This window comes from Leptonychotes weddellii, chromosome 4 (genome assembly GCF_054177405.1).
Source record: "Leptonychotes weddellii isolate Sample4059 chromosome 4, ASM5417740v2, whole genome shotgun sequence".
NCBI lineage: Eukaryota > Metazoa > Chordata > Mammalia > Carnivora > Phocidae > Leptonychotes > Leptonychotes weddellii.
In genome coordinates, this window is record NC_138372.1 from 19,091,986 (window position 1) to 19,116,164 (window position 24,179).

Genomic DNA, 24,179 nt, shown 5'->3' on the forward strand with positions numbered 1-24,179 from the left:
CCCCCCCCCCCCCCCCCGCCTTCTGCCCCCAGCCCTTTCCAGGGCGGACTGTGTCCATTCCAGAAGCCAGGCCAACACCGCCCCCTTCAAGGTCAGAGCAGAATGATAGCGAGTGGTGCTCGCTCCCCCTTTTCCGGAAAGGAGGGGGATGGGGGTAATTTAGTCAAAACCATTAGGCCCAAACCCTGGCCTGGCCAGGCCCCAGGACTTCTATTTGGGAGAACCACTGCCCTCCACCTGCCTCTCCAGCCACTGCTGGGCTGCAGCCAGGGACACCTTCAACAGCCATTTTAGGGTTCTAAGGAAAGCACCTTCAGCTTCCAAAGTGCAAGGCGGGAAGCAAGGTGGGGGCACACACCGCTTGGTATGCTCAGCACTGGAGCATGGTGCCAGCCCTGTGCCACAGACACCCAATTGGGGAGGGGGAGGAGGGTAAATTCTGTAGCGGCCCCAGCAGGAGGGCATGCTGGCCCCTAGAGGCTCAGTCCCCATGCCAGAGTTCAAGGAAAGAAGGCAGAGGGGGAGCATCCAGCCAGGGCACAGCGGTACTACCCATGATTACACACTCTCCTCAAGCCGGAGGGGTTTATGAGGGCTTTGGCAATTACTACAACCATTTGCTGTGCTGGGTAGAGACAGATCCTGTTTCTCTTTGTTTCAGGGCTCTGAAAGCCGGAGAAGCCAGGAGAAGCCGGTTTCAGCATAAGAGGCTACACAATAGTTAGGGCAGAAGAGAAGAAACCTCACTGTTGGCCAAAGCTGACCAGTTTTTTTCTGAATAATAGCACCTGTGTATTAGCTCTGGGAACAGGGGGAGTGAGGGAGGGAACATCACTGCACGCAGTGAGGAAGGAGCTGGAAACAAGACCCAGAGCCCCTCTGCCTTTCAGCCCTCCTCACGGCTGCCAGGCCCCCCTAGGCAGCTACCTGAGGCAGCCACCAGCCTGAGGGACTGAAGTTTCTACAGTTGGCAGAATCTATGCTTAAATTGGGGAAATAAAAGGGGGACAAGTTGCAGAGGAATTGAAAACAGCACCTGTAAAAGCTGCGTACCCCCTTCCTTCTCTCACTACCTCTGGTCCCCCAGAAGGGCAGCTCCCAAGGCCATGTGGTTCAATGGTGATAGTAAAGGGGGAGGAGAGAATTGTAAGACAGGCTGTAAGGGTCTGAGCAGCACAGATAGGCCTGGCACTGGCTCTGAGCCCTCCTACTGGGACTCCCACCTATGGTGAGGTCTGGAGTAGCACAGAGCCAAGACTGTTCTGCCTCGTCTCCAGCAAGTGCCCACTATTTGGTCCCAGAAGGCATAGGTGACTTGGAATCAGGAATTCTGGGCTCTAGAGTTGTCACCATCCTATGTGTGACCCGGAGCAAGTCATTTCCCATTTCTAGATTTCAGCATCATTAGGAGCATAAGATCCAAGGAGTTCCACCATTCTTCCAGTTCTGCAGTTCCAAGTCTCTAAGCTTGGCTCCTGACAGTCGGCAGAGGTCCAGATCCCTGCGTGTCAGGGCTAGTTTGGTCATGGCTATTAGAGGTCTGAACTGGGCTGTGGTGCCTAGAGCACCTGGTAGTGAGGGAGGGGCATTTAAAGGACACTTGAACACCTAGAGAGGGAGACTGGGAAGGAGGCAACAACTTCAGCCTTCAGAAAGGCACCATTTCTGGGCAGAGGGGGAGACACTCTTTAGGGCCTGATGGCTCCTAGAATAAAGGGCATCCAGACATAGAAAAGTGTGGCAGTCTGGCTGCTAGGGCATGTGGCCTGCTCAGCCCTCTCAGTGCATGGGAAAGGGGCTGGCCGTGCCCCTGCAGGCTTTAGGACCAGAAGATGGCTGGCATTATTTGAAGGGTAAGGAGTTTGGAAGGAGACCACAGTTGAAGATGGCTCCCAGGGGAAGGTACCAACTCCAATCTAAACCCAATCAAAGGGATCTGCTTGGGAGTTTTTCCTTCTCTTCAATATGCAACAGTCACTTGAAGGGAAGAGGGAACATCTCAGCTACTGAATCTCAGGAGCCCATGGGGCCTATCCATGGGGAGATGGGAAAATATACGTTGATTTAGAGGAAGCACTTGGATATATCTTTGGTTGCTTCAGGGAAGACTTTGGCCCCTTGAAATTCTTTTTTCCTCCCTTTTCCCCCCATTAGACTGTTCAGATATGCATCAACGAAGGCAGCAGGAGGGAAGAAAAAGGAGGTGGGCAGCAGGCAGGAAAGAGTTAATCCGACCAGTCGTCCTCATCAAACTCAGAGGAATCATCCTCGGAGTCGCTATACTCCACGGCAATCCGACGGGACAAGATGGTGGCTACGTCGTTGCCCACAACGTCACGCTTCTCTTGTTCCTGCTGCTCCTCAACCCTGCGCAGCTGAAAACCTGATATGAGAGAGAGAAGGGTTTAGAAGGCGAGTCAATCTCAAAAGGTCTCAGGATCCACACAGGACCGAGGAAGGGGGAGTGGCCAGGGTGGACGGAGTCAGGGAAAGGCGGTGGGGGGAAGAAGGATCCTCTGAGAAAGCAAAGAGGGAAAGGGGGAAGCAAGAAAAGAAGGAAGGATGAGGCTTTATCCAATTCTGGCCCCGGTGCTGTAGGCGTGTTGGAAAGGAAGCCTGTCATTCTTTCCTTTTCCACATATCAGCCTGGTGAGGATGGTACTTCTCACCGAGGCTCTAGGTGGGGAGGGGTCACCGAATCATACCCACTGGGCACTCAGTCTGCCAGTTCATTGCTTATCGCTGAGCTCAGCTGCCCCAACTCATCTCCCCCAGACAATCCTTTAGTTCCAGAAGGCTCACAAACAGAAGAAACCACTCTAACCCATTGGGACCAGACCTGACCTCTGACAGAAAGAGAATAAATGCTCCACAAGGGTGAGGTGATGAGGGAGGGCAGGAAGGTGGGAAAGAAGGGAGGGAAGGGGACAAAGAGGGAAGGGGAATAGGAGAAAAAGGGGAGGATGGGATGAGAAAGGGGAAAGAGAAAAGGGAGGAAGGATATGAAAGGCACAAAAGTGGAGGACAGGACATGACTGAGTGTGGCCAGAGAAGTACCTTCTAGGGTAGTGATGCTTGGTTTTCTCTGGGGCACAAAATGAATGCAAACACAGACAAAACATTTCTTGTCAAGGAGTTCAAAGACCCAAGTTAAGAATCCCTTACTTTACTTTACTTACGTATTTAAAGTAATCTCCACACCCAAGGTGGGGCTCGAACTCACGACCCCAAGATCAAGAGTCGCCTGCTCTTCTGACAGCCATCCAAGGCCCCAAGAATCCTTTACTTTAAACTAAGGTGGAAAGAAATCTACAACTCCCTATTTTTAGAGCGAAGCCTTTCTTTAGGCTGATCTGAGGCCTGAGGTCCCACCCAATCTCTCCCCACCGAATGAAAGCTATCCCCTAGGAAGGGCACAGAACCCCTAGCCCACCCTCCAACCAGTCATCCAGCTGCAGAAAGACAAGGCCTCATGGTCCAGCACCCAGCACTGGGAATTACCTTGACGTATGGCTGAAAGTAAGTCGCTGCGGGCATCGCTCACAGGAGGCAAGGAGGACTTAGGCTTGGTGGCATCAGAAAGTGGTGGTGGTGCGACAGACGGGCTTTCTGTACCACTGAAAGGGAGAGGAGGGGGCCCCGGAGGAGGGGGAGGAGGGGGAGGGGGAGGCGCGCCGCCTCCTCCTGGTTGGGACAAGGGAGGTGGTGGCAGAGTTGGGTAGTCAGCTGCGGGTGGTGGGGGAGGAGGCGGAGGGGCAGCAAAATCGGGGTGAGGTGGGAAAGATGGGGGTGAAGGTGGTGGTGGGGTCCCTGGAGACCCAAATCCTCCAGGCGGTGGGGGGGGTGGAACGCCCATCAGTGGAGGCGGAGGCGGAGGGGCAGGTGGTGGGGCAAACCCGGGTTTGGAGCCTGGTGGAGAGCCCAGAGGAGGAGCTGGTGGTGGATGGCTTGGGCTGACCACGCTGGATCTTTTGGGTCCGGCTAAGCCAGGCCCTCTTTGGTTGCTGTCTGCTGGGCAGCTAAAAGGACAAAGAAGAGACCCACCATCACGCTCCGCATGCAAACATACACCTCTAATTAAGCTTATCTACGAGCTTAGGTTCATTTTGGTTGACTACTATCATTTCATTTTAGCTCAAACAGAAAAAACCTGAGAATGGTCAGAACAGACCAACAATGCAATGGGCAGGCTCATAATGCAGTAAGCTTCTCATCAGCAAAGGAATGTAAGCAGAAATTGAGAAAAGCTATTGAAAGAAGTGTAGACTGGGATTCCTCTATCAGGTAAGGGTTGGCCAAGGTTATCTCCTAGGTCCCCGTCAAACCTTCCAGCTTTCCAAGGGAAGGCACCCTCCTGAACCCTCCTCTAGGAGGGACAGTCAGTTTAATCCTGGAACCAGGACCAAGAAGGCATGCAAGAAGAACTGGAATAGGGGCGCCTGGGTGGCTCAGATGGTTAAGCGTCCGCCTTCGGCTCAGGTCATGATTCCAGGGTCCTGGGATCGAGCCCTGCATCGGGCTCCTGGCTCAGCAGGGAGCCTGCTTCTCCTTCTCCCTCTGCCTCTCTCCCTCTCTCTGTATCTCTGTGTCTCAAATGAATAAATAAAATCTTTAAAAAAAAAAAGAAGAACTGGAATAAAAATCCAAACATCACCCACCCACTGGGCTCTATTCCTCAGGCTATTATCATTCACCAGATCTTGTGAGGGCAGGACACCCAAGCGAAGCTGACCAAACCTGAGCAGGGCACAGATCTAGGTAAATGCACCTCCAGTGTTCATGTGGAAAATCCTGAGAAGGGATGAGGATCTGAGGGTCAGCAGAGATGGGAAATGAATGTGCCACCAGACTTCACCCAGGCTGAGAGACGACTCAGGCGTGCCTCTCCCGGGTCAGGTATGCTTGGCTGCAGCTACAGGGTCTCAAGCCATGTGTGAGGCTGAAGGATTTCTTTTTCCACCTTTGTACCTGCCCTCCACTAATAGTTATTCCTTAGAAAAAAGCGTCCATCCTGGAATTTTCCACAGACCTTCAAGCCTGAGCTGCATCTGACAGGGCAACCAGCAGGAAGTGATCTGGGATGAGTGGTTTCAAGAGCCAAGAAGAACGGGGCTGGGTTAGGGGGAGGGGTTACACCACCACTTTAGGTATCCCTCTGAGGGGTCCTCAACATATCCAATCTCTGATGAAACAGTATCCAAGGAGAAAAGTGTACCTTTCAAAGCTCTCATTTGTCAGCCATCAGAAAGGGAAAAGTAACTGAGCAAACACTGAATCTGAACATTCCTCAGACAGACCCCCTTTCAGCCATTACTTTCTAACTTCCCTTGTACACCTCTGCCACATATCAGTACGGACAGAGTCTAAGTTTCACCTCCCTTTTCCTTTGTTCCATTCTTTCCAGCAGTGAAATGAACCAGAACAGGGTAGAAAGGTGAATGACTGCTAGGTTTCTAGATAACTGGGCAAGATGTCTGTTAAATATTTTAAGGACAGCAGATTACACCACTTCATTTCATGCTGAGTTAAAGCTAAGTAAAAACAACAAGAGATAAGTTGGTGATCTCTAGCTGTTCCAGTATAGCTACTAGTTAAGAATATGGGCACTGCAGACAGAATGACCTCTTTACAGTCAGGGCTCTGCCTCTGACTGGCTGTGTGGCCTTAGGTAAATTCACTGACCTCTTTGTGCCTCACCATTTACTCATCTGTAAAATGGGTACCTACCTCAGGAGGGCTGTTGTGAGGATGAAGCAACATATACAGTGTTTGGCATAATGTCTGGCACCTTACAGACACTTAATAAAATGTTAATTATTTCTATTCTCTAGACAGACTTGCCTCAAGTTATTTTACTGGTCCTGCCCTGAATTGGGAACGCTTACTTTGTTCTATTTTTTTTCCTTAAGATTTTATTTTTTTAGGTAATCTCTACACCCAACACGGAGCTCGAACTCACAACCCTGAGATCAAGAGTCGCACGCTCCACTGATTGAGCCAGCCAGGCGTCCTGAAGAACACTTATTTTGTTCTTGAGTATGTAACCACCCAGAGTGACAGGAGAAAGAGTACCATTTACCTGAATTCTGCTGGTGGGGGAGGCAAGCTATCCTCAGAGAAGGAAGGAGAAGGTGGAGAAGTGGAGTCTGACAGCGGTGGCGGTGGGTAGCTGTTTCCGTCCACATTTTCAACAGGGCCAATACTGCCGTTCTGGTACACCAAGGTGGGTGGGTACCTGAAGATGAACCCCATGCCAAAACTGTCATTTAAAAAGTGTGAGTGGTACTCTCATGTTTTTTTTTTTAAAAGACCCTACAAAAATGCATTTGATACAAAAGCTTTTAGGAAGAAAGAAGTAAGAATATTCCCCACATATTTTCTGCTATTCTGAAATTTTATTTTAGGACTAAATTCAGGATTAAAATTTAGGACTAAATTCTATTAAATATCTCCCAGATATTCCTGCTGGATTCAGAGGAATGGGATTCAACACAGATAATCTAAACCATGCTGTTCCTTTCCCAGGGCTGGTTGGACTTGTCAAATCCAGCAGTTCTTTCAAATTCTCTCCCAAATGTTAAGAGCAGCCTATACCCAAATTCCAAAGTCTATCTTGTGGCAAAGGGCAAAGCCAAGCCCCAAGGCTAGTGAGCTGCAAACACGTGACCGGCACACAGCCTGGTTTGGAGGTCAGCAAGCCTCTGGAGTACTCAAAGGCCAAGGAGGCATTTGATTGCAAAACCAAGCTGAGGACAAATACAAGTTGCTGTGTGGTAGCTAGACTCGGTCTCCCTGCCAGCTCTCTTAGCCAACACGACGAGCTGCCAACTTAAGGAGGGTGCTAGGGCCTGTGCCTCATGAAAACCTGCCCCTCAGACCACTGGGCCTTGGGTGAACAACAAACCTCCAAATGACACAAATACACCAAACAGCAGCTAGCAAAATATGGTTGGTTCTGCTCCATCTCCCCCTTCTCTCCACCACTGCTGCGTTCTAAAGAACTCATCTCAGGGGGCGCCTGGGTGGCTCAGTTGGTTGAGCGACTGCCTTCGGCTCAGGTCATGATCCTGGAGTCCCGGGATCGAGTCCCGCATCGGGCTCCCTGCTCAGCAGGGAGTCTGCTTCTCCCTCTGACCCTCCTCCCTCTCATGCTCTCTGTCTCTCATTCTCTCTCTTGCAAATAAATAAAATCTTAAAAAAAAAAAAAAAAAAAAAAAAAATTAAAGAACTCATCTCAGACCCTGGAGAGAAGAGAGTTGGAGGGAACTAACGAATCAAATGATACTCTGATACAGAAAATCCCCAAGGCCTGGAGCCCTGTAGGCTTGGTACAACTCTTTATAGGTTCACCAACAAGCATACCCAGGCAGACCTGCCATGTAGCCGAAACCCAAACTTCTTGGACAACAGGAAAATGGGAGGCAAAGTCCTCATTTTCACCAGCCCCATTCCACACACAAACACAACAGAAACCAAACACATAATATCTGGCATTCTGAACGTGCAAGATTCTGGCCTCACAGTCATAGAACCTAGGACAAGGCCTGTCTGAACAGGATGGGGCCATGGAACAAAATGGCCCCTTTTACTGGGAGGTGAAGGTAATGAAGGTACCCTCAGGGCTGATTTCCCTGTAGAGAGAAAGGTTCATTTTTTCTCTCACCATCTTCATCACTCTTTAAAACAAATCTCTTAATGCAGGAAGAGCAAGTGTCAGAAGTGTCAAGATTTTTAAAAGTCAAGATTTTCATGGTAGAGTTATTCCTAAAAGCAAGAACAACTCAACTCTTTCCTTTTATCATTCCTAGACACCCGGCATAGGCTGGCATGGTTCTCTGACAGCCAGGATGCAATGTATTTAGAGAAAAAAAACCAGGGCAACACTCATGCCAAGCAGTCGTGGTGACTTGGCTTTGAATGTCACACAGGTCAGACACCAGGATAAGCATCAAACCAAGCTCAAAACCAATTTTTTTTTCCTTTTAAACCTCCAGTGTGATTTGGTATTGGGAAATGGGTCAGACTGACATCTACTGTTTCCCCATGGAGATATATAGCCTCAATAGTGGCCGAGCGACCTTTCCCACACTGTCTCTGAGGTCTGCTTTCAGTCCCTTGGCCAGCCTCTCTCCCGAGACTGACAAAGCCTGACTGAAAAGTTACTTTGGTGATGTGCACAAATTCTCTGCCTGGCCCTCTCCACTCCTGTGAAATGCCCAGCTCTTAGGCACGACCTTCAAATCAATGCTCTGGAGGCAAAGAGCTCCCAAGACCACTTTTCTTCTCTTTCCAGTTTTTCCTTTGAGGCCCACAGACATACGAGTGTCTGGCAGAGCAAGGGCATCCAAAGCCATGGGCTTTCTTTTCTAGACTACTACAGTCACCTCATTCAAACTGCCGAGTCTCTTGATTTATTTAGCAAATTTTAATCACCAGATGGATGCACATTCAGGTAGCTGATTCATAGTTGTATTGATCTTAGCCACACAGCCAGACTTCAGGGGGGTGTGAAAGGTGTCACACCAGAGCTGTCAGACTATCGCCCCCAGGGCCCCAGGCCCTTCGAAGAATGCTACCAATAAAGCGAAGGCATCACCTACCCAGAAGGCCCCAGCTTTTCTTTGGATTCCACAAATTCTTGTCCCATCTTCATCTTCTCCCATTCTTCCTTCCGTGTCTTGATTTTACGTGGATTTACATTCCCTCGATTTGGATTATCTTTCTTTTCTTTCTATAATGAAAAGAAACAGAAAAGCCTTTGTAAAACATTATTCCAAAGTCCTTCATTAAAATTCCATCCACCTTCAGGGATGCACACCCAAGAAAGGATTTGCCTAGGCAACATACAGTAACTAGAGAATTTACAGAATTACTGGTTTTGGAATGACCCAGAGGTCATCTAGTCCAAACTACCTCCCAAGGTCAAACACATTCACTCAATCCAACCCTCAGACACCTCTATAGATGGGAAACTCACTACCTCTTGGGGTAACTCATTCATGTTTCTGAGCAGCTCTAATTGTTAGGAAGTTAGTAAAAAGCTATTTGTCACTCGCTCTGCCACGAAGGTCAGTCACTATCTCTGGGACAAATATAAGGAGATAGATAACAAAACAAAATCAAACTACCAATAAGGAGTTCTCAGCCTGTGCAGCTGCACTCGCCCCTGGTGCTCTCTTGGGCCTCCCGGCAGCCATGCTAATGGGATTGTGAGGTTGCAACTGGTAGGTCATATGCTTACACACATCACTGGAGGTCTAAGGGGAGAGGAGCGGCTCCCAAAACTAGACCTATGCCCTCATCCCACCCCACCCCATCAGTAGTGAAGGTGTTAAACTGTTCCTGTTTGTAAATCAAACACTGTAGAGCCCTGTGCTGCTGAGAAATGAGCTGCAAAACTGGCGGGGAAGGGACTAGCCTAGCTTGAGTGTCCAGCAGAGTCAGGTGCAAATTGCAAGAGAAATAAATGGTGAATAGAAAAGTCAATTTCTAAAACTCAGCCTGAATATACTCAATTGTTAATAGCGCTAGGGGGAACAAACACATTTTTGGTGTGATTTATACTTTCATCTTGCTTGTGCTTGGAGTGGACACATTTTTTAAAGAGTTTCACCTGGCATCCAAGCAAGCAGCCACTCGGAATGATTACTTCATATAAGACTGGCTTCCTTTTTATCCCCCCTCCACAATCGTGCCTACTGATGTGCAGAACAGAGGCCCCTTTCCCCTCACCCTATGCTTTCTCTTCTCTTTCATGATATCCTTGGTGTCCTGCAGCATCTTCTCCTTCCAAAGATCAAAGAAGTACGAAGGGTCTGTGTAGAATTTGAGTGCCTCTTTCCCATCGTCCCTGAGATAGAAATGAAGACAAGTAGCTGTCAGTAGACAGATGAGCTCCCAACCAAATCCAATATTCCAAATACCTACCAGTTAGCAGTTTTTACACTGAGGAATCAAGAAGTCATTCAAATTGACTGCATATTTCCTCTTCCCCACCAGCATTCCAATGCCCCCTGAATGGTACCTCTTTACTTATCTGGCTTTTTAAGAAACTTAGCCTTACTTTCAATTCCTGGTAGAGGAATTTGCATGGTCAGGGCAAAATAGGCTAGAGCAGCAGGGATCCTGATTATTTCTAATGATCTGCATGGCTACAGACATCTCCCTGAGGATGTCCTGATATCCTGGCACATCAGAGGGGATTTCTGCCATTGGTTCCCCTTCTCCCACCAATTCCCCAGGACTGTCTAGGAAGCATTAGTGGCTTCCCACTCACCTGAAACCTGTACACCAATGTGGAGGTGCACGTATGTACATTATGTATAGATATATACCCATGAAACCATATATGTGTGCAGCCGTTATTCCTTGGTAAAAACAGGTAACCACAGCAATCCACCTTCTTGCTCCCTTCTAGAATAGCTCCACATCCCCTACCCCACCCAACCACAAGGGGGCCCCAGTGAGAACAGATGGACAGCTGTTTGATGACGAGATTTAATTACCATCTTTTAGTGGCTGTGACAGAAGTACCGAGACAGCTACTGAGTATCCATGTAAGGGTTACCTGCCAACCTTGATGACTGGATGGAACCCTGCACTTTGGCATGACTAAGTCTCTCTCTCTTTCTAGAAAGCATGTGCTCGGGGTGGACATTTATTTTAGCACTATTCTAAACTAAAAAGAATTAGAAAGGCAATTCTACTCCCTGGCCTGTCACAACACACAGAAAGCATTTCCAAATCAAACACTAATGATTTTTATATTAAATCTTGTTCTGAGTTAGCTACACCACTGCTCATTTCTGTTAGGCCAAATCCAGATAATTGAGAGAAGAATGATAAAAAGGAAAATACCATTAACTGAAAAATAAACTTGTCTTAGTATCATTTGTTTACCCTATCCTATTACACAAGCCCTATGTCATACATCACACTCCCTTCAGTATCAGGTGTACACTCTCTCCGTGCCCTGAAACTTCTCTGCCCAAATCCACCTCGATAAATGACGGAAGCTACAGAGTCAAATCTCTGTCCTGCTCTGCTAGCTAGTCCCTTTGAAAGCAAAGGTACAAACATAATTTTACAAAGTAGTAACAAAGGACAGACGCTATGGGATAGATGCTATGTACTTTTATCTGTGCGAATAGCTACCATGCTCCTATTTCCCAGCTCCCTGGATCAGGTGGGTGTCCTTGAGTTTCACACACACATTCTACTTTGCAGTACACCCATGTCTTGCAGAAGATATCTGCCTCCAGCTATCTGTAATTACTTTTACCTGTTCCAAAGATATTTATGGATACAAGCAAGATAAATATTCACTTTCTGCCCCTGCTCAGTGGTTTTTTGCAGGATGATCACACTACAGACCACTGAAGGGAGAGGGGCTTTAAGTGGTCTATAAGGCTACCTGCTTTCTCAAGTTTAGCTGCAGGAGTACAGGTCTTTGCAGAGCGGAATGTCAAAAGGATGTTCTAAACAAAGTGAACGACACTCATTTGGAAGAATGCCAATTATTCCTTAAGCTTTGGAAGGACCCTGAGGGCCCAGAGCAGCCAGTCCACAAAGCTAGCCCCACTAACACACCCAAACATCTGGTAATCTAGTGGTTTCCGAGTAAGTGGGAGCCTTGCTAGAATGTTGCCCCTGGGAAGCATGCTCTAGGACTGCTTTGTAACAAAGTCCTTTTGGTTCTATAATAACTAAATTCCTTGGATGGAATCCAAAATGGACCTGGCTTATACCAAATTAAACTCTGCTGCATGCAATGCTATAGCAAACTTCCAATATGTATTATATTTACTATGAATTTCAGAAACCAAACAATAATAAGTGACAAGTGTTTATATGGTAAACATTAGCTGCTGCTGCCACAAACAACTCTGGGGTAGGTAGTAAGCTTTTGGATACAATCCTCTGATGTAAACATCTTTCAATAAAAAGTCAATCTAGTGCTGTTAACCACAGGTCAACAAAGGGAGGAACTAGCCAGGTTACCTGTAAGGGGTAAGATTGTTGAGAGGTGGAGGAGTATCACAGGTGTTATATGTTTCCAAGACAGGTACTGGGAGAGAGTTTCTGTCAAAAAGCTTCTGGTCTTGAATAGTAGAGCTTCTGAAGGCCTTCCGGGTGTTGATTCCTTGCAGTGACACTGAGAGAAGATGGAAGGCAGGAGAAAATGGACGACAGGCTATCTGAGCAAACACTGAGTCACACCAGTCTGAGAGGCCTCAGCTGCTGCGTTTCTTGGCTGCGCCTGTCTGCAGCCAGGCTTTTTTTTTTTCTCCCCCTCTGGGGAAGCCCCACAAGGCTGACAGCAGCCCAGCCATTTCACGACTGAACAAAATGAGGCAACACAAAGGTTTACTATGTGGCCAGATCTAGCAGGCCTCTCCTTAGGAGGAATGAATCTTCCAAGTACTTTTATGGTAACAAAATACGATTGGGGGAGGGGGGATTTGAGCAAGAATTGGGGGAATGGGAGAAAGGGAGCGTGTGGGGGTGTGGTAGAGCTAAAAAGGTTTCTTTACACCACCCAGGCTTGTGTCATTTCAAAGCAGAACTCCACAGGTCTCTGTGATTTTTTCCCCTCACTTTTTTATAAATCAGGAGAAAAAAATCCTAAGAAACTGCTCAGCAAAGCCTCAAATGCTGAGCTCAGCTTCCTTACCTTCTTCTTCCTTGGGATCCAGCTGAGTGACTTTAACTTGTAGGCGGTCGACCCTCTCAGCGAGGGAGCTTACCCGAGAGGCAAAGGTATTTGCCTGAGTAAAGAGCTCTCCAACAATGTCCTCTGCATATTTACCTGAAAGAACAAAGAAACCAAGTCAGTAGAGCATAAAAATGACATAAATGGTTAGAAAAACTTGCTACTAAAGATCTTATTCTCCCCTCCCCAACACACACAACCACCCAACCCCTAACATGGTTTGGGTTACATGCAGACGCTTGCTCTTGGAGATAGAAACGCACCCTCCATAGCCTGAGCACTCTGCATTTGTTCTCTAACTCATAGTCTTCTTGGCAAACTGAATAAATCATGAACTCAATGCAGGCTGAATAACATCAAAAGGTATAATACAAAAAATTAATCCTGCAAGAGTAGACAATGTGTCTACACATCTGCCTATAGCCCTTAGCCCCTTGCTGCTCTGTAAAAGCACCTTGTAAAATGGTTCCGGAAAACAGACCGGGAGTTACAAGGACCTTGTAGATGTCTACAATTAACATGAAAAATAAGAAATTGCATCCTCAATGGAACCTCCAAAGTACATTCAACAACCATGATGAGTTGTGGTATCTTCGAGGGGCCCTGAACTTATCAACAACTCATAGCAGAGACGTATAACTTCTAAGGGGTGAAAAGTTATCTTATGTTCTATAACCTACAACTTTGGAAGTCTTTGCTTTAGGTTATAATCCTTCAAATCTACATCTCAGGGAACAAGTGAAAAGCTGAAATTTTCAAGCCCTCCCTGAAAACCAACATACCAATGTTCTCTTTCCACAGTATCTTATTTTTTAGAAAAAGAAAAGAGTTCCGTACTTTCAACCCTGGTATGCAAGGAGAATTTGCAGTCAAAGAAACCTACCAGCAATTTGACACTACCTCCATATTGTCATTCCAAGCCACAAAGCACATTCTTGCGAGGAATGAAAAGCGGCACACATGAATAAATATACCATCTGAGTTTCTTACTTGCAAGGTGAAGGTAGGCATAAGTGACAGTGCCCAACCAAAAAAACTACTGAGAACTATTTTAAGTAGGCTCTGATTTTTAGCTTCTAAACTGTAGGGAAAAATATCAGTCAAAAGGCCAAAACTGCACCTTCACGGTGAATTGCAGCTCACCTTCCCAGTGTAACCTGGAGAGTAAGGACAAGACCAATCAACAGCACATTCTGCATTGCTGGTAAACTTAGTCAATAAGGAGTTTCTAATCAGGAAGGAACAAGTCTTTGCATACTGAACAATCTTGTGATTTAAACAACCATGGGAAGCTCTTGGGTTCAAAGAACACAAACTGGCTAACGAAGCTGCATTTATCTGTTCAGCAGGCTGAGGATCCTATCTGATCCCTGTCCATAACTCAGCTAAGTGCCTATAAAAACCATACTGCATCATGTTCACCCAGGTAATGGAAACCTGTGATTGGAAAGCTAAAGCAGATAAACATGCAACATTACGAGTGAAAAATAAACCAGGCTCAAAAATATCTGTTAACCAGGGCACCTGGCTGGTTCAGTTGGTAGAGCATGTGACTTTTGATCTTGGGGTCATGAAGTTGAGCCCACACTGGGTGTAGGGATTACTAAGAAAGAAAGAAAGAAATAAATAAATCTGTTAGCCGACTAGCTATTCTGGAGGAAAAGAAAAACCTGAATCAACCCACCTTTAAGGCACCAAGAGACTACCCAGGATTTCCTGCTCCTCTGTGAAGGGAGTAGTGGTAGTGCAAGTAGTGGCTGAATGTGACACAGTGATTTTCAAGACAAAATCTTACCCCCAACATATAAACATGCAAACACTGAGAATGCTATCTGAAGAGGGACTGAGGTGGTGGTAAGGTTTCCCCATCGTCACATCATCACATCAGGCCCTGGGTCTAGTGAGAACTACAAGATGATACATGGAAGAAGCACCAGACTTCAATCAGAAAAATCTGGAGTTAATCTCAGTTCTTTCTATTTATATCTTACACTCTTCAGCAAGTCACAATGTCTCAGCCTCAATTTCCTCATCTGTAAAATGGGGTAACTGTATCAACCTTACCAAACTGTCATAGGTTTAAATGGGCTAAAAATGTTAGGTTGTTACAATGAAATTCTTCCTTATATTGCTCAGCCACATCAGATGACTTTCAAGACTGTGAGTATCTAAATATGCTGTTTTTGGGACGCCTGGGTGGCTCAGATGGTTAAGCGTCTGCCTTCGGCTCAGGTCATGATCCCATGGGATCGAGCCCCACATCGGGCTCTGTGCTCAGCAGGGAGCCTGCTTCTCCCTCTGCCTGCCTGTCTGCCTACTTGTGATCTCTCAAATAAATAAATAAAATCTTTAAAAAAATAAATAAATAAATATGCTGTTTTACACTTACAGGAAATTTAAGATATAATTCCAGTCAGTAATATGATAGTTCCTATTCTTCAAGTACTAAATATTACTCCAATCTCTGAAAACAGAAGTGTGATACTTATATAGGAGAAAACCAAAGTACCTTGTTCAGAGTTAAATTTCGTTCATTCAGATTACCAAGACAGACCCACTATCACATCAGGATATTCATAATAGTTATCAACCACATTTTGCAAGAGATTCCAAAAGCAGTCTTCAATTTTTTTTTACCCCTTAGCAGAACTGTTCAAATGAAATCTTATGCAGAAGTGAACAGGTAAGGCTGTATTTTACAAATGTGACGCTGCTCTTGCTTGAAGTCTAAGTGAGAGTCTTGGAGGCCCCCAGTGGCATGGCCCCACTACACTCAGAAAACCCAGTATCATTGCATGATTTCTTAATTACCCAAGTGAGGGTTCCATTCTACCGGGTGGTCGGGATACTGATTCAAAAGTGCAGGCTGGCTGGCTGTGCCTGTATTTCCTAAGATATGGCAACCTAATATGTGAAATGCCAATCTCTCTGCACTGAGGGAAAATAAAAATTCTGGATATGCTATTATGGGGCAATCCAAGACTGTAGAATTTTTAGTTTTGTGCTTTATCCATTCCATAATCAGATTTTGTCTACTAGACCAAGCACTTTTGGCTGTAGTACATGAGGCCAAGGTCATGAATGTGAAGCACATATGAGCCTATTCTTGCCCCACTGTCTGCAAAATGAAATTCTAGTCATCTTTCAAGGCCTGGTTCAAATCTAACCTCCTCTATGAAGCATTCCCTAACTCTCCCTATACTCCCATACCATGCACTGACTCCCCACAGAAAGTATTACTTCCTTCCTTGTGTTCTCTATGTACCAACAGCAGGCAATGGTGGAGAGATTATAGGCATGAATCATTCAAAAAACATTTACTGAGCTTCTACTGGGTGCCAGATACTACACAAGATAAACACTGGGGTTTAAGAACAAACAAGACATGATTTCTGCCTTCAGAGAACTTTTAATTTAGTCTAAGAGATACAGATAATTTTCAATATAATGTGGTAGGTAGTAATTACAGGAACGTAACAGGAGCTCAGAGAAGCACCTAGTCCAGCCTGGAGTAGGAGGTCCTTACGCTAGGCCTTGAAGATCAGCTACAAGGATGGTGAGAGTTCTCCAGGCAGGAGGATCAACTGCAAGGGCATGACATGCAAGTATGAGAGACTATGGTCTATCTCAGAAGTACTACGAGTAGTTGATCATTCATTCTTTCTTCCTTCCTTTTTTCCCCCTTTTTCCTCCTTTCTCATTAAAAAAAAAAAAAAAGGCATTTATTTATTTATTTATTTATTTGACAGAGACACAGTGAGAGAGGGAACACAAGCAGGGGGAGTGGGAGAGGGAGAAGCAGGCCTCCCGCTGAGCAGAGAGCCCGACGCAGGGCTCGATCCCCGGATCCTGGAACCATGACCTGAGCCAAAGGCAGACACCCAACGACTGAGCCACCCAGGCGCCCCAAAAGAAATTCTTTTAAAAAGATTGTAAAATGGGGGCGCCTGGGTGGCTCAGTTGGTTAAGCGACTGCCTTCGGCTCAGGTCATGATCCTGGAGTCCCGGGATTGAGTCCCGCATCGGGCTCCCTGCTCGGCGGGGAGTCTGCTTCTCCCTCTGACCCTCCCCCCTCTCATGTGCTCTCTCTCTCAAATAAATAAATAAAATCTTTAAAAAAAAAAAAAAAAGATTGTAAAATGGGAGATGGACTGCAAAAAATGAGACTGGAAAGGAAGGCAGGTCTTGAAAAGTCTTGAATGCCATACCAAGAAACTTACACAATCCCACAGTGAGGAACAGGGTAGATTTTTAACATTTATACTCTTATTTAACAACACTTTTTAGGGGAACCTGGGTGGCTCAGTCGTTGGGCATCTGCCTTGGGCTCAGGTCATGATCCCAGGGTCCTGGGATTGAGCCCCGCATCAGGCTCCCTGCTCAGAGGGAAGCCTGCTTCTCCCTCTCCCACTCCCCCTGCTTGTGTTCCCTCTCTCACTGTGTCTCTCTCTGTCAAATAAATTTAAAAAATCTTTAAAAAACAACAACAAAAAACACTTTTTAGGGACGCCTGGGTGGCTTAGTCGTTAAGCGTCTGCCTCTGGCTCAGGTATGATCCCAGGGTCCTGGGATGGAGCCCCACATCAGGCTCCTTGCTCAGCAGGGAGCCTGCTTCTCCCGCTGCCTGCCACTCCCCTTGTTGTGGCTCACAGAGCGCGCACTCTCTCTCCCTCTCTCTGACAAATAAATAAATAAAATCTTTTTAAAAAAGTAAGTAAATAAATAAATAATAAAAAAATAAAAACACTTTTTAGGGACACCTGGGTGGCTTAGTCGGTTGGGTGTTTGCCTTCAGCTCAGGTCATGATCTCAGGGTCCTGGGATGGAGCCCCATGTCGGGCTCCCTGCTCAGTGGGGAGCCTGCTTCTCCCTCTCCCTCTGTTCCTCCCCTCCTCCCTGCTTGTTCTCTCTCTACTCTCTCTCTCAAATTCTCTCAAATAAATAAATAAAATCTTTAAAAAAAACTACACACACTTTTTAAATGGCAAAAGTTAATAGATTCAACTTTCAAAAAGTCAAACAATTCAGAATAACAAAAGTAAAAAGTGAGATTTGCGTTTTGAGCAGACCACTCTGGCAGGGATACAAGTTTAAGATTTACAAGATTTTTAGGTTTACAGATTTAAGAGGGTCGATCAGAGAAAGGGAAGCCAGAGGGAGGATAAGGCAATCGTTCAGGTGAAAATCAACGAAGGTCTGAACCAGGGCAGTGTTGGCAGAGACAGAGAGTACAGCATAGAGCTGAGAAATTTTTTGGAAGTCTGACTTTACCTCTTACTGGCTGTTGTCTCTCTAGGCAAGTTACCTTACTTTTCTGAGTCTTCATTTCTTCACCTGAAAAATGGGAATACCACCACCTACCCTCAAAGGATCATCAAGGGGAATAAATGAGATCATCTATGACAAGATCCTATTAAAACCTGGTGTAAAGTAGGCAATCAACAAATGTGAGACCCCCTCTCAACCTCTCCCCTTAAGAATTATTTATTTCTGTCTCCTCTGGTAGATTATGAGCTCCTGGAGGCAAAGACCATTTCTTATTATCGCTGTATTCCCTCAGCATCTGGCACATAAAACATGTTCAATACAAGTTTATTGGATGAATAAAGGGTCAGTTAGCTCCACGACATGAGGAAATCTTGTTTCCATAGGCACAAACCAACCCTGGCCCTCCGATCGGCTTCCTCCAGACAGGAGTGGTCTGATCACAAGTGGGAGAGTGAGCAATGACATCCATCAACACCACCCTGGAAAAACACCTGAGAGAGAGCATAACTCCTGCTGAGTGAGAGTAAGAAGCAACATTAGCTAGATGTCCTTTGTCCTATGGAGAAGGAACCACTGTGTGATTGACTTCTACCCATTTGGCCTTCTCAGGGTGACAGAAGCAGAAACGATGCTTTTAAGAAGCGGTGAGGCTCTCCACTGCCTTCACGCGCGTCCCTGTCAGCTGCACTGCTGTCAGTGCTCCTCTGTGTAAGACAAGCACGGGCAGCATTTCGTTTCTTCGTGACACCCCGTCCAAGCTTCCCTAAGCCCTGGATCAACTGAGCTAGTAGGTAAAGGCTTAGGAATCTCAGACCCCATACGTCATTTGGTCACAGAGCTCTGTCTCCTCAGGGCCCTGTTTTAAAGGTAGGGCCTGTTACTACCTGGGGGAAAGCAGGCTTTCCTGATATCCCACTGCCTTCACTAAGGGCAGTGATGCAATAGGAGGGGTGAGTGTCTGAATTAATTCATACCAAGATGCCTTTGCTAAGGAAGATCACTAAAATGGCAATTTGATGGACATTCTTATGGGAGCTGGAATGGCACTAGACAAATGCAGAGCCTATCCAAGCATCTGCCCTTCCCATACCTCAGCTTCAAACAAAATCAGATAGATTCAGAGGGAAATCCAAACCCATGCATGTACCACCCAAGGCAGTCTCATTCATTCTTGCCAATTAAAAAAACAAAAACAAGGATCGTCGAGCTGGCTTTCCCTCAGCTCCAAAACAGACTGAGCTAACCCCCATCTTCCTCCTAGAGAAGAATGGCTCCAGCTACACTTTGTGTCATTGTGTGTAAACGCAGCTTGCAAAACTCCCAGTACCCTAGAGACTGCAAAAGTAATCTGTACCCTGAACTTGGACCTGGGGGCTTGCAGCACAATTAAATGTCTACCAGGGTAGACAAGTCAGCTAGAATCGCTCTGAGTGCATGTTTGCTTTACTCCGCTTTGGGAAGAAAAGTTGGGGGGAGGGGGTAGATAAAGACTATTGGCACATTTGAGGCTTCAACAAAGTCAGCTACATCGAACAGCTCGTGCAATTACAGGCACATTCCCCAACCCAAGATACCGCTCTGTGAACCTCCCACTTTACACACAGAGAATTCTGCTCTGTCATTCCATCTGCAGTTTCTGCTGCAGCCCTTCCTGCTACCCTTCCCACAGATTTCTTTTGAAGCAGGTGGAGGGGGAGGTGGAGGGAACCTAGAGGGTAGTGGTAGATGAAGAAAGGGTTGAGGGGAAGAATCTGTACCAAAAAGGAACCTCTCTTTCGGGAAGGGGGGGTGGTTTACATTTTCAAACTACCTAGGGAAGGCAGATGGGGGAGAAATAGGAACACGGGAGGAGAAGGAAACTAAATAAAGAGCACCAACGACCCCTGAGGGCAAAGCACAGGCTCTTTGCGGCACTCACTCAGGCTGCCCAGCTGTCGGATGACATTTGCCAGGGTGATGTTGGTCACGCATTCCAGCTCGCTTCTAACGCTAGGCAACGTCTGACGGCACAGGTGCCTTGGCTCGATGTTCCTCGTTACTAACGGCATGGTGGACCTGCTTCAGGCAATGTTCTGAATGATGAAAAACAACCTAAAAAAGAAATAACAGGAAAGTATTACTCAACCACAAATTCCAGGCACTCTAGGGCTGTGTGAGTCTTTTTTTTCCCTTTTGTCTTGCTCTGATCTAAAACAGCTTTTAAAAAATCTTCTCTCCCCCATCATTTTTTTCTTTTTTAAGCCGCCCCCCCCCCCCAATCTTTAAGGTTTGCTATTAGAAGGCTTGCTGGATAAGTTTAGAAATTCTGAACTGGTGACTGCTGGCTGACTTACACAGGCAGCATAAAAACCTAAAAACCTTAAAATAACAACTGTGCTCCAACCAACAAGAGTCTCTAGAGGCAAAGAGGCATGGTCAGAAAACAGTCCATTCAGCAGGCTCTGGATGGTCCAGACGGATCCTATCCTTGGTGTGTCCATAATCAGGATAGATCAGATTCCAGATGATCAATTATAAGGATCAAAAAAGAGCTACTGTCATCCGATAATCTCCACAATGAAATTAAGCTGCCAATAGTGATTCCACTGATCCACATCAGGACATAACTTCTCCAGTTCTTCCCTGATGGATGACTGTTAATGTACAACACTAGCTGCCAGTGTCTATTAACACTAAAGTTTCGTCTGTAAATTGACAGAATTAAAGAATATCAAGGAAAATTTTACATGTTCAATATGTCAAACACGATGCTGAGCAAACTGTGCTATAAGATTCCCTAGTCCTTTCTCTTCTACCCAACAGCTCCCTTTCTCTCTCGCATCCGCATCCGGTTCAACACACCTGGGCCAAAAGGCTCTTGAGACAGCAGGAAGTGTTTGGAGCAGATCCGGAAACCTTCCAGTTACCATTTCTTATCCTGTCAGCTGAGCCCCTTTCCCTAGGAAATCCCCACCACTTCAGGTTCATGCTGAGCTATTGTTTTAGAATTAGATTACCAAATTCCTAGCTTTACAAGGGTAGGAGGAGGTTTTAGTCTCAACAAAATGGGTAGGACTATAGCCGAAGGCACACTGGGCTGGTCCTGTTTCTGTATCCCGTGAAACTAAAGAAATTTCCAACAGCCTAATTGTTTTCATGCTAGGGAAAATGCAAATTCGCTTCAAATGAAAAGGTAAAGCATAAAGGTAACATACCCACATCCCCAATACTGCAAACTCCTCTTTATATATATATATAGTTTTAAAAAGCAAAGCAGAGGTTTACTTACATTAAATCTTAAAACACCAGCTCATCACCAAAAAAAGTTGACTGTGAATACAAAATGCTTAAACCAAGCTAAGTATCATAGATCTTAAAAGTGAACCAACATATTGTCTGACCAAAAGAAAAAAAAAAGCTCTTCAGGCTCAAAGGGGGGAGTAGAACCCTTTGGAACAGACTGCTCCTTGTTATGGACATTCTGATCTACTAAGAGTAAAAATAAAACAGGAAGCCAGCAGCTTGGGGAACAAGATTTCCTGTCACCAACAGCAACAGCCCAAGAACCAAGAGAATCAGCTGTTTGCTCATAACTTTGAACCTCCCTTTAATAGTCACTGTGTGGCAGCTGTGCCTATCTTTGGGGTGCAGAGGTGTTTCCTGAATATTTGTCTACTGTCTAAGGAAATAATTTTCATTCCGTTCCTCTGCTAAGTTTCCCTTTGACTCAACAGGTTTTCTAATCCAAACTCTGGACCTTCCCTTCCAGTCTAACTCCTCTACATGATGTAGAGGGTTATCAGGTACTAAGACGCAGCAATCATTAGTAACTCACTGGTGAAGAGTTTATAACAAGAAAGGAGGCAGGAGGTTACAATTAAAGAACCTCACAGGGCTCTGTACACCATCCTCTGGATGCTCTCAGGCTCTCAAATTTCAAGCTTTCTGGAAGAACCAGCAATTCAGTGGTGCAGCCAGAGATGATTGAAAACAGTCACTGTAGCTCCTCTATTAGCAATCATTTCAGTATTTGTTCCAGCTTCTCAGAGGAGCTAAAGAAGCCAGATCCCCTTGAAATTCTGTGTTGAATGTGACCACTGACAAGACATTCCAGACGTTCTCTCTGGACACCTAATGGAAACCGGATTCCAGATGGCCAGGTACATGTAGAACTGGGGGCCAGGGCGGGGACGCTTCTAACACCTTGGTACTTTAGCATTTATGCTTTCCCAAGGGCCTTGAGTAAGCAGACACAAATGGAGTCAACTCTATGTCATATGGGTGGGGAACCAAGTTTTTAATAGCAAGGTGGTTTCCTCTTACCAAAAAAGCTAGCTGCCACAACCATCTAGAGAATAATCAAGAAATGACAATATGTAAATATCAAGACAAAACAATTAGAAAAGTAAATCTGCTACTAAACAAAGCCATTTAGGGGCGCCTGGGTGGCTCAGTCAATTAAGCGTCTGCCTTCAGCTCAGGTCATGATCCCCGAAGACCCCGGATTGAGCCTAAGGGCTCCCTGCTCAGCAGGGAGTCTGCTTCTCCCTCTGCCCCTCACCCTACTCGTGCTCTCTCTAATAAGTAAATAAAATCTTTTAAAAAAATAAAAAATTTTAAAAAGCCATTTAGTATGTTTCAGAACCACCAAAGAGAGACAAGATTGCCTGTTATATGGAATTACCTGATTCACTGTTCATTTTCCTTTTGGATAATCAAAGTTAGTTATATTCAGCATGAGAAGTACAGAACTATGCATGATCTGAAACACAACAGTAACTTGACCAAGACAAAAAAAGCCTACATTCCAGTGAAGATAAACTTGGAAATGGGCAAAGACTTCCAAGGCTCTTGACTCAACTCAGCTTCAAGTTGTGGAGTTGAAACATACTTGGGTTAGTACCCGGACTCTGACACCTTACTAGCTATACGATCTTGGGGCAATTTTCCCAATTTAAAATATTTTAACATATATAAAACGTCTACTACAGGGCTAAGAGAAAAATATTTGTAGTTCCATGGACCCTAGGAAAAATCTTCCTATAAAATTAATTTTATTCATTGATAAATATTTTTTAAACACTTTTAACTATGGACATATTATGTGGCAGAATGCAATATTCACACAAATCTAAAGATGAAACCCTAAGCTTTTATGACATTTAGTTGGTTTTTTTTTTTCCCCTGGAGGTTGCTCCTAGCCAGGCTTCTGGATCTCCTGAAGAACATACATTCTCTCTCCACTCTTTCACACTGAGTTCCTCATCTGATCCACAGAACAAAGAAAATGATTAGAGTGACTATTTTCTCAATTCTCCTCAAGACTGTACATAACTAGCACCATTCCAGATGCATTGGAGAAAAAGTTAATACATTACATACAATGGATGCCTAATGGCATTAGGGCTTAATTCTCTCATGGAAATCCAGTTGAGAAAGGCTCCTCTATCATCAGTAGTCATTTAGTGGAAAATTTGTGGAGTACTGGGTGTTTAGAAACCACTGAATTAAGGAAGTGACATGGTCAAATTTGCATTTTAGACAAATCATTCTAACAGAAGCAAAGATGTTATATTTGGGCAGGAGAAGGCTGGAGGTAAACAGATCAATTGGGACTCTTCACAGGCTAAGAAAAAGACAATAGAAACGGAGAGGCCCACTACAGCTAGCAAATATGAACTGAGAAGCCAGACAGGTTGCAGGGGTGAGTCCACCCCTTCAAGTCCTATTTGCTGCTTTCTCCTGATACTCTGGAGTACAGCTATATTCACAAAGTGATAAAATGTATGTTTATTAAAAGTATCATGAAAAGAGGTAAATGCTAGTGCCAGTGACAGAAGAGAAAGTGAAGAAATCTAAGAAAGTAGTGGTTCTCAGCTGGAAAAAGAAGTTTTGGATCCACGAAAGAGTGAATGACCTCTCTTCATAGAATCAATCAAGTTCTTTTTCAGTTATATTTTACTCTGATTAGGGAAACTATATGCTATAGTGATATCTGATAATTTGGGGATTTGAGGTCTTGTACCTTGGGAGATGTTACACAGGAAAGGAATTAGAACCACTGAGAAGATAAAAGTTACAGGGAAATAGATTTCAATTTAGTTAGTTCCTTTTAATTAGAGCTGTCCTATATTAGAATGGGTTTTCTTCAGAGGTTATGAGTTCCCAGTACAATCCTCTGGATGACCAGCTATCAAGAATGCTGGGGGAGACATTCCCA

The 24,179-nt window shown here is 45.4% G+C and overlaps 1 protein-coding gene across 2 annotated transcripts in view; it reads right to left on the reverse strand.

Moving 5' to 3' along the window:
* Window positions 1-77: 77 nt before the first annotated feature.
* Window positions 78-24,179, reverse strand: part of WASF2 (WASP family member 2) — a 65,767-nt gene continuing 41,665 nt past the window's right edge. Inside the window, exons 1-9 of one of the 2 annotated variants that reach the window (XM_081817825.1) lie at window positions 21,249-21,960; window positions 19,899-20,071; window positions 12,674-12,808; window positions 12,001-12,154; window positions 9,733-9,850; window positions 8,601-8,731; window positions 6,080-6,235; window positions 3,502-4,019; window positions 78-2,383 (exon numbers count right to left, since the gene is read on the reverse strand). In XM_081817825.1, the coding sequence (XP_081673951.1) occupies window positions 2,226-2,383; window positions 3,502-4,019; window positions 6,080-6,235; window positions 8,601-8,731; window positions 9,733-9,850; window positions 12,001-12,154; window positions 12,674-12,808; window positions 19,899-20,028 (1,500 nt within the window). In that variant the 5' untranslated portion in view covers window positions 20,029-20,071; window positions 21,249-21,960 and the 3' untranslated portion in view covers window positions 78-2,225. Of the gene's footprint in view, window positions 2,384-3,501; window positions 4,020-6,079; window positions 6,236-8,600; window positions 8,732-9,732; window positions 9,851-12,000; window positions 12,155-12,673; window positions 12,809-19,898; window positions 20,072-21,248; window positions 21,961-24,179 lie in introns of those variants that run through there. The other variant, XM_081817824.1, reaches the window with a different exon arrangement.